The sequence below is a fragment of the Rutidosis leptorrhynchoides genome, chromosome 5, assembly GCF_046630445.1.
Source record: "Rutidosis leptorrhynchoides isolate AG116_Rl617_1_P2 chromosome 5, CSIRO_AGI_Rlap_v1, whole genome shotgun sequence".
Taxonomy (NCBI): Eukaryota; Viridiplantae; Streptophyta; class Magnoliopsida; order Asterales; family Asteraceae; genus Rutidosis; species Rutidosis leptorrhynchoides.
In genome coordinates this window covers 405,270,852-405,284,586 of record NC_092337.1, presented here as the reverse complement: position 1 = coordinate 405,284,586, position 13,735 = coordinate 405,270,852, and the positions used below count along the sequence as shown (strand labels likewise).

The 13,735-nt window shown below is 34.5% G+C and overlaps 1 protein-coding gene across 1 annotated transcript; it reads left to right on the top strand.

The window, feature by feature from the left end:
• The first annotated feature begins 1,008 nt into the window (after positions 1 to 1,008).
• Positions 1,009 to 8,374, top strand: LOC139850529 (RNA polymerase II C-terminal domain phosphatase-like 3). The gene is made up of 12 exons (XM_071840100.1): positions 1,009 to 1,859; positions 1,953 to 2,085; positions 2,202 to 2,257; positions 2,367 to 2,427; positions 2,516 to 3,844; positions 4,648 to 5,142; positions 5,230 to 5,376; positions 5,468 to 5,727; positions 5,883 to 5,994; positions 6,419 to 6,676; positions 6,767 to 6,813; positions 6,915 to 8,374. Exons 1-12 carry the CDS (start codon positions 1,279 to 1,281, stop codon positions 6,976 to 6,978), a joined length of 3,543 nt encoding a protein of 1,180 aa, XP_071696201.1. The 5' UTR covers positions 1,009 to 1,278; the 3' UTR covers positions 6,979 to 8,374.
• Positions 8,375 to 13,735: the final 5,361 nt, after the last annotated feature.

The following is a 13,735-nucleotide window of genomic DNA, read 5'->3' as shown; positions in this document are numbered from 1 at the left end:
AAATTTTGTAAACTCCATCCGATATCCGAATCCGAAAAATCGGATATCCGATTTTCGGATATCCGAATTTTCGGATATCCGATTTTTCGGATATTTTCGGATTCGGATTTCGGATAATTCGGATTCGGATTTCGGATTCGGATATTTTGAACACCCCTAGTTGGATACAATGAATGATGTATCCTTTATAATTTTTTAATTATTTATAATTTTTGTACTTTGTATTTTTTCAAGCTTTCCGCTAGTATTTTAATAAAATTCTCCAGCTGTCTGAAAAAAAAATAAATGGTTCTTCCTAAAAAAAGTTCATAGATTTCTTGACTCTCTGATCTTACATTTGAATAAAATGCTCAATTACTCGTTTTTTTTTCTTTTCTTTTTTTCGTTTTTATGATCTTTCGACAAAAAGTATTGATTACTATGACACAAAAGTAACGAATACAAAAAAAAAATTTAACAAAAACAAACTCGAAAACAAACTCATATGCATATGATAACGCGTTATATTATATGCTTCAAGAATCAAGATAATATTTTTGATTTTACACATTAATTATTTTTTGTTGTAAAACGCATTACAAATAATAATATAATATTTTATAAACTATAGGAGCTTAAATCTTGTTATAATCGTATTTTTTTTGTAAACTAAACTAACGGTAGTACATAACTTGACTTTTGTAACAAAAGTAGAGCAAATATATTTTCAAGGATGCCAATGTAAATATATAGAAAGACAAGGGATTTGTAAAGCCTTTCCTACCAAGACATGAATACATGTTGTACCATGATACCTCATACATCATTATGCAGCCCCTACTAGATTCAACTCTCAATACGAATTGCTGACGTGTACGGTCAAGATCCTATCCCACTTGTATTTCCAGCTTAGATCTGATATGGTACACCTATACCCCACCTTAACCCACCCCGTTTATAATTTCCATTCTTCGCCCTTTCGTTACTCTCTCATCTAATTTTTCTCGATTCACTATTTGCGCACGCCGTTTGATCTCAAAATTCTTTTTTGTAATTCTAATTTAAATTTTTTCAAAATCATTAATTCAAAATCAAATCGAATTTGATTTCCGTATTCCAATCAAATTATTATTTCGTCATTATTTAATTTTATTATATCTCATCACATTTAGGGTTACGATTAATAACTCCAGACCCTAGCTTTTGAAATTTGAACAATATCCGATTTGATTTAATAATTATTACATCTGTATCTAATTACTATATCTATCTATAAGGTTGTATAATTAACGTCAATCAATGGGTAAAGATATAGTTATAGTTGATGTAGAAGAAGGTGAAATATCAGATTCTGCTGGTGTTGAAGAAATCAGTGCTTCCGAGTTTACTCCGAAATCACCGGCGATTATACCGGAAACTAAATCGGAAACTGTTGATTTTAATAAGAATGCAATCGTTGACCAGTCAAAGCAACAACCACAACAACAACAAGTGTGGACGATGGAAGATCTGGTCAAGTATCAAAAAAAGTATCAGATGTCTAGGAATTATGCTCCAGGGTTGTATAATTTTGCTTGGGCACAAGCTGTTCAAAATAAACCTCTTGATTCTTATTTAACAACCATGAATAATAACAATAATAATAATTTGAATAATGATTCGAATCAGTTGAGTGATGTAAATAATGTGGTAGTGGATGTAAGTGGTGATGATAGTGAGAAAGAAGAAGGTGAAATTGAAGAAGGTGAGATTGATTTGGATGTTGATATGAATACGGATACTAATACTATTAAACAAGGAGATGATGATGATAATGCTTTGAAGTTGATTAATGTGATTCGTATTGGTTTCGAGGGTATAACTATGAATGATGCAAATAAGTAAGCGAATTAAATAGTTAATTTAGTAATTGAAGTATTTGAATGTTCGGTTTAAATTTGATTGGTTGATTAATTTTAATGACTTGTTTGTAGATCATTTAGTGGAGTTTGTTCTCGACTTGAGGATTTGATCGATAGCTTGTCGAAATTGCTTTCTGAGACCTCCGTTGATTGTAAAGATGATTTGGTTCGGTTGGCCTTTTCTGCTATTCAGACGGTTTATTCTGTAAGATGACATTTAGGATTTGTAGTATCAGTTAGATTGATAACTTTTTTAAAACTGCATTCTGTTTCTAGTTACAATTCAGTGTTAAGTAGAGTCTAAAATGTGTTTGATTGCAGGTCTTTCGTTCCATGAGCCAAGATCAGAAGGAACAAAGTAGGCACCTTATGTCAAGGTCTTTATCCCCACTTTTATTAGTTTGTATTCTATATTTCAATGTATTGTTACTTCATTGGTGTCTGACATGGTTATTGTACCGTTTGCGGTGATTCTTTCTTCTATAGGATGCTGACTAATGTGAAAAACAATACCCCTGTTATATTGTCTCCTGAACAATTGAAAGAGGTTTGTTATGAATTGGATGATGATTTGTTATCGAGTGTTTTGAGTGTGATGTAGTTATAGAATATTGAGGTCTTTTTATATTCAACAGGTAGAGACAATGTTGCAGTCATGTAACTCACCTGCTGTTTCTTTGCGTACTAAAGACAGCGTTGAGAATGGCGATGTAATGGTTACACAGGAAGAGACTTCTGTAAGTAAAGAAACAGTTGCAGATGTAATGCGTGTTGAACCTGTAGATCAAAGCACGAAAAAATCTGAATCTTTGAGCATACAAACATCTACATTCAAGAACAGGGTGTTACTCCCTCTTCTCGACCTTCATAAGGATCATGATGTTGATAGTCTTCCATCTCCAACACGTGAAAATACAAACTCTTTACCTTTAGGCAAAGGACTATTTGCAAGGGATGTTGCAACAAGACCAGAGTGGCCTACCCCTCGTGCGGTTCTACATCGTTATGAAACAGATGCTCTGAAAGCTGTGTCTAGTTATCAACAAAAATTTGGACGTAGTTCTTTTATGACGAATGATCTTCCAAGTCCAACCCCATCTGAAGAAAGTGGTGATGCAGGCGGTGATGTTGGCTGTGATTATGGTGGTGAGGTTTCTAGTTTTTCTACTGTTCAGAATTCGAACAGTGTAACTCAAGCTACTTTAGAACTAAAAGATAATGTTATCAGTCCTTTTGTAGAAAGACCTACTGTGGAGTTATTCACAAATTCTAAGAGTTCTCCGCCTGTGTATTCCATATCTAGTTCTGTGACTAGGGTTCCGAATAAAACACGTGACCCTAGACTCCGATTAGCCAATAATGATAACTCGGTAGTTTCCAGTCAAGGTCCCTTATCATTGCCTAGTAAACAACCTAAAATTGAACCGCTTAATGGATTACAAGATTCAAGGAAGCAGAGGAGTTTAGATGAGCTTGTTATGGCTGATGGTCCTGCACTTAAAAGGCCAAAAAATGACGTTGCAGATTCTGCTATTCCTAGAAATACTATGGCCGTTTCACAAAGTAGTGGTTGGTTAGAGGATAGGGTTTCAACTGGGATGCGGGTTTCACATAGAACAGGTAATGTAGTAAATGAAGCCAGAGGGTTAGTAACTGCTGCTACAACTTCTGCTTTTCCTAATAATAACAGTAATGGGAGTTTGCATGTACCTGTTACGGGGATCAATCCCACTTCATCTTCGTTGCAATCGATTCTGAAGGATATTGCGGTGAATCCTGCTCAGTGGATGAATTTAATTAGTATGGAACAACAGAAGTCGGCTGATCCCCCAAAAAGTGTGACACAGACTCCAAGTCAGAATCCTTTGATGGGGTCCACACCAATGACTACTGTTGCCTCTCAACCATTGGTGATTGGGCAGAGATCAACAGCTGAGATGCAAATACCTCAGGCGGTCTTAGCGGTCAGCATTTTATCATGATCTGTGTTTTTAAATGCTATATTTTTTGTGCTCTTGCAAATGTCATTTATTCTTGCTATGGTCTCATTGGTCTATCTATGGCTTCCATGGTTGCAAATGGCGGTTGCGGCGTCTGTTGCGGCGGTTTGGTGACTAGGCTGTCTTGTTACGTCTAATTAGTCGGTCAACGCTAAAAAGTCTAAAAAGTCAGGTCAAAGTCTGTCAAAAGTCGACTTTTTGTTTGGCTTTGCTTTATTGTAAACGAAAATCCCAAACCTTTTTAAAAATTAATAAATACACTATAATTTATTGAAAACATTATAGAAAACCTATATATTATCTAAAACTAACACCCCATCATCTTATTTGTAGATCACTTATTTTAAAAATCTATGTTTAAAATGTTAATATTTAATTTAATATATTTTTATTCAATATATCCTTATAAAAGTCAATGTTGTTCAACGTCGGTCTCGACCCCGTCTTGACCCACTCGAACTTTCAAGATCCTGACCAACTTGTCTCCGTCTCACGTCATTTTCAACCTTGATGACTTTGGCTGTATGCAATGTGCTGAAATTTTTTCTGATCCGTCTACATGATGTGTAAATGTGCTCATTCTGTTATTGTCCACTTGAGCTTATTATGCGAATGTGTGGGTGCTGTCATTAATTGCTTGTTTGGCCTATTGGTTGATCAGCTTTTTGTGTGGGTGATAAGGCATTCCTTATAATATTGTGGTACAATGCGATTTTATGTGCATGTCACTGTTAGATTATGAATGGCCAACTTTTAATGTTTTGCAGGACGACTCAGGAATAGTCCGAATGAAACCTCGTGATCCTCGCCGTGTTCTGCACAGTAAATCATCACAAAAACCTGAGTTGAAAAAACCCGATTTAATTACCAGTTCATCAACTGGTGACAGTACTAAGGGCAACTCAAAGCGAGATCCAAGATTATCGTCCAAACCTGTCTCGGCACCTGATATCACTCACCAATTTACCAAGAATTTGAAAAACATTGCTGATATTGTGTCGACAACTGCTACTGCATCTGTGCAGACACCTTCCCAGATTGGGAGTGGGCCCACAGCAGAAGTTGCTCCAGGTCCAGACCCCTCGCAACCACAGAACGATTGGGGAGAGGTTGAACAATATTTCGGAAAGTTTGACGATAAACAGCTGGCGGCTATCCAACGGGAAAGATCAAAACGAATGGAAGAACAGAAAAAGATGTTTGCTGAACGCAAACTATGCCTTGTGTTGGATCTTGATCATACTCTTCTTAATTCAGCTAAGGTAATATAGTAATTCTATCTTGTTTGGTATATGTATAAAGTTGTTTATTATATTAAATTTATTTAATTTCTGTGTCAATGTTCCCAGTTTTCTGAAATTGAACCGTTGCATGATGAGATGTTAAAAAAGAAAGAAGAACAAGATCGTGAGAAGCCGCATAGGCATCTTTTTAAATTTCCTCATATGTGTATGTGGACCAAACTGCGGCCTGGGATATGGAAATTCTTAGAAAAGGTACGAAATCGGATAACTAAATTTCTCTAAAACTCAAATCATAAACTACTGCCAACAGTTGGTTTTTAATTCGTTGTTTTTTCTACCTCAGGCTAGTAAATTGTATGAGCTTCATCTATACACAATGGGAAACAAACTATATGCCACTGAGATGGCCAAAGTGCTTGATCCAAAAGGAGTTTTATTTAACGGGCGTGTTATTTCAAGGGGTGATGATGGCGATAATGTTGATGGAGATCCAAAGAGTAAGGACTTGGAAGGCGTTCTGGGTATGGAGTCTGCAGTTGTAATTATAGACGATTCTATAAGAGTTTGGCCTCATAATAAACTTAACTTGATAGTTGTAGAAAGGTACACTTTGACTTGATTCTATAAGAGTTTGGCCTCATAATAAACTTAACTTGATAGTTGTAGAAAGGTACACTTTGACTTGATTCAAGGTGTAATTGCTATTTTTTAGAGTAGTGTTTTATGTCTTTGTGTTTTTTAACCATGTTTATTTGCAGATACATATATTTTCCATGTAGTAGACGACAGTTTGGGCTTCCGGGTCCTTCGCTTCTTGAGATCGATCATGATGAAAGGCCAGAAGACGGGACTTTAGCATCTTCTTTGGCGGTAAACACCTCTGATATTATACCTACTTGCTGTGATCACTGTTGTATAAGTCGGCCGACGCATCGGTTTGGGGACTTACCTGTCCTGTTTCGCCCAAAAACACCTAAAAAGTCGGTCAAACGCTAAAAGGTCTGGCCAAAGTCGGTCTGAGTCTGACTGAGTCGGTCAAAGTCAAAATTGGTTAAAAGTTTTAGTGTTTTCTAAAACTATTTTGTGCCCTATATCTATATTTGAAATATTTATGTGTAGTATGTATATGTTTGATAATAAAAGTCAATGTTGGTCAACGCCTGACTCGTCCTAAACTCAACCGACTCATACTTCCATGGTCCGGACTGACTCATCCTCGACTCGCGACATTTACAACCTTGGCTGTGATAGTATACTGATGTGTTTTGAATTTTGATACATGGTTGATGTGCAGGTTATTGAGAAAATACATGAAAAGTTTTTCATGGAAAAGTCTCTAGATGACGCTGATGTTAGAAATATACTAGCATCAGAGCAGAGGAAGATTTTAGGTGGTTGTCGAATTGTATTTAGCAGGGTGATCCCTGTGGGTGAGGCCAGTCCTCATTTACATCCGTTATGGCAAACTGCTGAACAATTTGGTGCTGTTTGCACCAATCAAATCGATGAACAGGTCACCCACGTGGTTGCCAATTCTCTCGGCACTGATAAGGTATCTTGAAATAATCTTTTGTAATGTATAGCATCATAAAATTTATATATATGTGTTACAAGAAGCTTGATTTATGTGGTTTCGTATTAGGTTAATTGGGCCCTGGCTACGGGAAGACCTGTGGTGCATCCCGGATGGTATGAAAATTATTAATTTTTCTTCTTAAATGAAAAGCTTGTTACTTCGGTTGGTACACCGTGTTCTCCAAAACTGGTTTAACATATGCACAATTCAACAGGGTGGAAGCATCAGCGTTACTTTACCGAAGAGCGAATGAGCATGACTTTGCAGTCAAACCTTGAAAATCATGGTTTTACAACTTTGGGAAATTATACCATGCCCTTAAAAGTAAAAAAGGAAGAAGGTGAAACTGTTACTAATTTTTACCAATGTTAACCCAATGATAAAGGGTTACAGTTACACATCCCCACTTATACTGCTGACAAAATGCCATTGCATCCGTCACAACTAAACCCTTTCAAGGAAAACCTATACCATAGAGATGCTTTCTTTTCGAAGGTGAACGACTGAAAACCTAGAGGGAATGGTGACGTGGCATACTTGACGAGTCCAACGAAAGCGTGGGACAAATTATACACTACTAAATTGAATGCACAAAATAAAAGTTGCATGCTCATTGTTTTAATGTCAAATCAAAAGAAAAGGAATATATAATTTTGGAAATGATTTTTGGGTAAATATCAAGATATCTCAAGTCCAATAAACCATTGACCTAAGTCTCGTTTCAAGAATAAAAAACATTAGGAAAGATGTTTGCTTAATTCTTAACTATGTTTGATCATGTACAAAGTTTCCGTACTTGTTCAAATGATACTACTTTCAAAACGGAAACAGTGGTGCACTAACTTGAGACTAGTAGTGGCACTGTGGCAGAGGGGTTGATTGTTGAATGAAGAGTTGGCAGGATATTGTTATCTTGCAGTTGGGTTAATCAGAAAATTGAAAGTGACAAGTTCTAATTGTATGTTTAACCTCAAAATGTGATCTTGATTTAGAAATTAAAGATATATAGAATATAGATATAGATGTGACCAGAAATAATACCCAAATAAGGATCACTGTAATGGATAAGAGAACCTCTAAAGTAGGTTCTGTACCTCACTCTGGCATCCCTGCATGTTTACTCTTATAGTTTGCTGATCCATTTTCTACTTCTCGAAATGCTGGGAAGACACTTGATAAGTAACTAAAGCTTACTTTAGGTTCACGTCTTCAATAAAGATAAGAGATTAAGAGCCGTTCTCGACAAACGTGATCAAATATAATCTGTTTGGAGCTTCCTCTTGTAACTAGCTTTTAAGGCATTCAAGTTTGTTTACTGCAGTTGTAGATTGTCAACAGTAACTGAGCAAAAAGACCACACATTCAGGATGCACTGCAAATTGTAGAGCTTTGGGGTGATGGTGACAAATGTATACGGTCACTTGAAACTACCGAAAGTATACTTAAACTAAGATGAAAACATTAAATTAAATTCTAGTATTAAAAGAATTGAAGTGATAACATGATAAAAAAGACATCCCAGATGAATTGTGTTGAAACTACTATCAGCATCACAGCCCAAGTCAAAACTCTTGACTCACTCATACCATCATTGACAATGTGATCTGGTCATTTTCACATGTAATGCTTGTTGATTAGCGCTATTTAAGCTGCATATAATCAATCTTTACGAGAGGGTAAAGGGATAGTTTACAGTATGACCAACTTTAGTCCTCATAAGTTGTAAGACTAACTAATTAGGTATTAGTGTGCTAACAGATTACAAGTATTAGTGTGCTAACAGATTACAACTGTTGTCACCTAACAAGTGTTCGAGTATTCATCACCCCTTCAGACATGCCAAAGCTATCTTATTAATAGCAAATGTTTCTCCATTGGCTGCTAGAAATTGTTGGTAATGTGGTTTTCAGAAGTTTGGTGGAAGAATCGTAATATAGTAAGAATGAGAAAACGAAAGGGTCTAGACTGCTTATCTTTAACCATGAATCCATGATAGTACCTTCTGATTAAAATTCAGTGATTAGTTCTTTTAACAGAAACCACGATCGAAATGATTATTTAAGTTTAAAAGTTGACTGACATTGCAATGTGTACATGTAAATTTTGCAATGTGGTAATAATATCAAAGGACAGTTAACGACTAACGAGAGACAGTGTAACGACTAAAATTATCAGTTAAATTCTGCAAACCCGAAAGTGGTCCTACCAGCGGCGGAACTTGAACTCGGATACAGGTGGGGTGGGTGTAATTTTTTTTTAAATATTTCATATTCAGCAGGGACGAACACTAAAAAAAACCTTAATTTTTGGTAAATTTTTTTTTTTTTTAGTGTAAAAATTTTTGTTCTGTAAAATCCAGGGTGGACGGATACCCACTTTGGGTTACCCTATGTTCCGCTTCTGGGTCATACGTTTAAATTTGAGAATCTTTAACATCATTGACAGTAAGTCGTATGGGTTACACGTCCGTAAGAACGATAGATCACATTCTATAGTTATATGTAAAGTGGAAAAGGAGTTGTGTCAAATCGTGTATATATGGCAGGGACATGCTAACCCTGTGTGCCGTAGCACCCACCAATCCCACTCCGAAAGAGACCTGTGCCGGAAAAGTACCTCCTCCCAGTATCCACAGTGGCGGCAAGAGCAATTTTTACCCCAGCTAGCTAGACCCCCGAAAACACTTCACAAATTCCCCCCGGAGGAGAAATAATTCCATGCGGAGCGCCCAGACTGAGAATCGAACTTGCGCCTTTCTTGTGTCAAAGCTTCCCCCACTGTGGGCCCAGGGATCAAAGGCATCGGGTACCACTGAGCTAGAAGCTCGTTCCGTAAGAACGATAGATCACATTCTATAGTTATATGTAACGTGGAAAAGGAGTTGATGTTGTTAAGAAGAAGCAAATTTAGCAGATTTTGTTGATAGATAACTATATAATCTAAAATAAGGGTAATACACAGAGGACTGGAGAGTGCACTGAAGTTACCTTTGGAGAGATGCTACTATAGTCTTTTGGCTCATGTTAAATGGGTAGCCTTGCAACATGTAGACAAGAATCCTTTGACATTGCATGTAAAATAAAGGATAAAAGTTCTCTCCATTTAGAAATAACATGACTAGTAATGTTAAAAGATTTTGTGAGAGGAAAAGTAGAGGGCCACCATTTATTCTATTTATTTGAGATTAAATTGTATTTGTGTACAAAAATTAACATAACGAGTCATTTTAGTGGAGAGAATCCCACTCCGTAAATAAAAACATCAACATATTTTGCATTATTTTATTAACTAGCTTACGAACCCTCGCTTCGCGGAGGGGGTTCGGTTTTCAATTTATTTTATTGCGTTTAGTTTGTAAAATTATTTCGTGGCTAACGATGATGTCGTTGAAGCGCAACTCGAGTCGAACTAAAAGGTATAATCCGTGAAAGATTTAAATGTTATTTTAAATTAACAATATATGTGCATCTCCGTGTTTCGCTATGGAATTGTCGATTTTTAAAAATTTAACGCAAAATCAACGTGTATGAAAAGTACCTCAAATATTTAGCGTTTTTTAAAAAGCGTTCGTTTTGCGTATAGTTAGTGACATTGTGTTCCTAAAATTATTTCGAGTTTAACGATGGTGCCGGAAAAATTTAACTCGTTGCGAGCGAGAAGATATGAGCCGTTGAGTATTTGGGTGGAGTTTATTTAAGATTTTTTTTTTATGAAAATAGGTGTTTGACACTTTACCCCCTGTGTGGGGGGTCGATTTTAATTTTTGGAAATAGTGTGCGGTTTTTTTTTTGGAAAATTTTAAAAAGGTGGGAAAAGAGAAAAAAAAAAGTTAAAGGACGAAAACGGCCCTGGTGCTATTTATAAGTTTTGTCTAATAGTATGATAATTCCCCTAGTAGTAGTATATAATTGTAAAAACCTTGTTTAAATCTTTTTACACTAGTGCTTTATTTTGGCTGTCATTATGCGTTAGTAACTCTGCCAAATTTTAAATATCTGATGAAATTTCAGTCTATGAATCCCAGAGACATCTTAGAGTGTGTGTGTGAGTGTGTGCAATTGCACAGTTTAAAAATTGAGTATTTGATCAACTGAGTAATTTAGACGCAAAAAAGTCATTTTAAACAAGGTATTTGATCAGATGGTTCGAAATTCGGCAGAGTTACTAACGCTTAATGAAAGCTTAAATAAAGCACTATTAAACAAGGTTTTTACTATCATATACTACTAGGGGAAATAATAAAATAATGCAAAATATATAGATATTTTTATTTATGGAATGAGATTCTCCCATTAAAATAAATCGGTTATGTTACTTTTTGTACACAAATACAATGAAATCTCAAATAAATATATAGTGGCACTCTTATTTTTCCTCTCACGGTTTAAAAATACTTTATTTAATAAATAGAATAAACTAGTGAAATGACTCGTGGAACTACGAGTTTGTTTAAACGAAACAGTTTAATAATATGTTTTAGATATTAAGTTAACGTAAATGCTAAAGTTATTTAGTTTAATGACCCCTGGAACCACATTTTCGACTAATAAACTTGTCGTTGTTTTTACAAACATATTGATATACTTAATTTTCTCAGAATAAATGAGTTACATTTATTCTTACACGACTTTTTCCAATTTTCATTACAATTACTATTTTTCTTGTCATAAAAACCTACATTACAACATTTTATTCAGACATGTATTTCTTATACATATGTAACGTAATTAATCCCATAAAGAGAACCCATATTTGAATTTGAATAATAATAATAATAATATAATAATAATAAATTTGCTCAAAAATTGAGTATTTATATTTTTAATAATAATTATAACAAATGACTCTTTATTTTAAAAAAAAAATTAAAATATAATTATTATATGAAGGTTGTACTACATGTTTCAAAGTTTTTTTCACATGTGTTCATGGGGTGTTTTGTAAAAGATTGTACAATTAGTTTTAAAGTTTGTAAATATGATCATGAGGATGTTTTATTATAATGTTGTACATAATGCTTCAAATATTGTACATATGGTCATGAAGGTATTTTACTATAAGGTTATACATAATGCTTCAAATATTATACATATGATCATGGAAGTATTTTTATCATAAGATTGTACATAATGCTTCATATATTATACAATGAGTTAATATTTTTATTAAATATAATTAATTATTTTAATGACATCATTATGAGGGATTCATATGTTTTTTTCTTTATTTTTGAAAATTTTTAAGCTTAAATAATCTTTATTTATGACATCATCATTTTAAAAATTTATATGATACTATAGATGGTAGGTTGACCGGTCTCTAATTTATGCTTGGAATGGTTATTAAAGACAAGAGTTTTATGTGATTTTAATGGTGGAAACAAAGTCTTTTAGTGGGTTTTCATGTATATTAAGTGTGGAAGAATATTGCGCGAAAAGATGATAAAAGATGCTGAAAACGCTGAAAAAATCGACTCTTGCGAGTTGTTACGAAACTGGTCATAACTTGAGCATACGACCTCCGATTGAGGTGATTCAAAAGCTCAAACGTCCGTATTTTAGAGGGCTACAACTTTGGTTTATATAGGTTGGCATAATTTAAGCCACCCATGGCATAAAATTGCGCCATTGTTAGTTGGAAGACAGTACAAATCCACTTTGTGAATTTTACGCCTGATATCCACCTGGAGGCGTAATTTACGCCTGTTCCAGCGTAATTTACGCCAGTTATGATTTCTTCTTCCGAATTTGAGGGGTTTTTGACATAGGGAACAAGTTGGTGATATCTATAAATACAAACCCCTAGGTTACGAATTTAGGAACTTTTTACCTCAGTTTTGGAGCTACAAACCCTAACCTTAACACCAGAATTCACATCTTTTCAAGGATCAAAGGCTCGTTCATCATGCTTCATCATCCATTCATCATGTTCATCATCACCAATATGTTCGGCTAAGTTTCTTATTTATTCTTTCCATTGAACAATTGTGTATTTATGATTTCATTCAATGTATTATTGTGATTCATGAATTGTATTGATAAAGTGTTTGGATTCATGAATTCTTGAATTAGTCAAGTTATCGTTTAATTCAAATTTATCAATTTCTATTGTAAGACTTATCATTGTTAATTGATAATTTGTTCTACATCCATTTAGTGTTAATTAAGTTAGGGATAAAGACAAGTTATATGACTTACATGAAAGTGCCCAAGATAATACTTTTGATACATTGAAGAACTTATGTCTATGTGAGTTATATGAAAACTTGATAAAGCTTAATAATTGTTTGAATGAATTGTATCGATTGGGATTTGAAAGGGATAAATTTTTTTACTATTGATCACAACCAATCACTATCAATTACTAGTTTCATGCTCTTTGCTTAAACCTCATAAGCTTAAGTCTTTTCATTTAAAGTCTTTTAATTAGTATTAATTTTGTTTTAAAAACCCAACTCTAAGAATTGCTTGTTTTTGACCACCATCTCCCGTGGAACGAATCCTATTTACCCTAGCTAGTCTAGAGTGTTTAATTCATTTTTGGTTAGTACTTCGATGAAATGTCCCGTTCATATGGATTATAAACGTTTCATATTAATTGGTTTCGTTGCGAGGTTTTGACCTCTATATGTGAAATGTCCCGTTCTTATTGATTAAAAACGTTCCATATTAATTGATTTCGTTGCGAGGTTTTGACCTCTATATGAGACGTTTTTCAAAGACTGCATTCATTTTTAAAACAAACCATAACCTTTATTTCATAAATAAAGGTTTAAAAAGCTTTACGTAGATTATCAAATAATGATAATCTAAAATATCCTGTTTACACACGACCATTACATAATGGTTTACAATACAAATATGTTACATCGAGATCAGTTTCTTGAATGCAGTTTTTATACAATATCATACAAACATGGACTCCAAATCTTGTCCTTATTTTAGTATGCAACAGCGGAAGCTCTTAGTATTCACCTGAGAATAAACATGCTTTAAACGTCAACAAAAATGTTGGTGAGTTATAGGTTTAACCTGT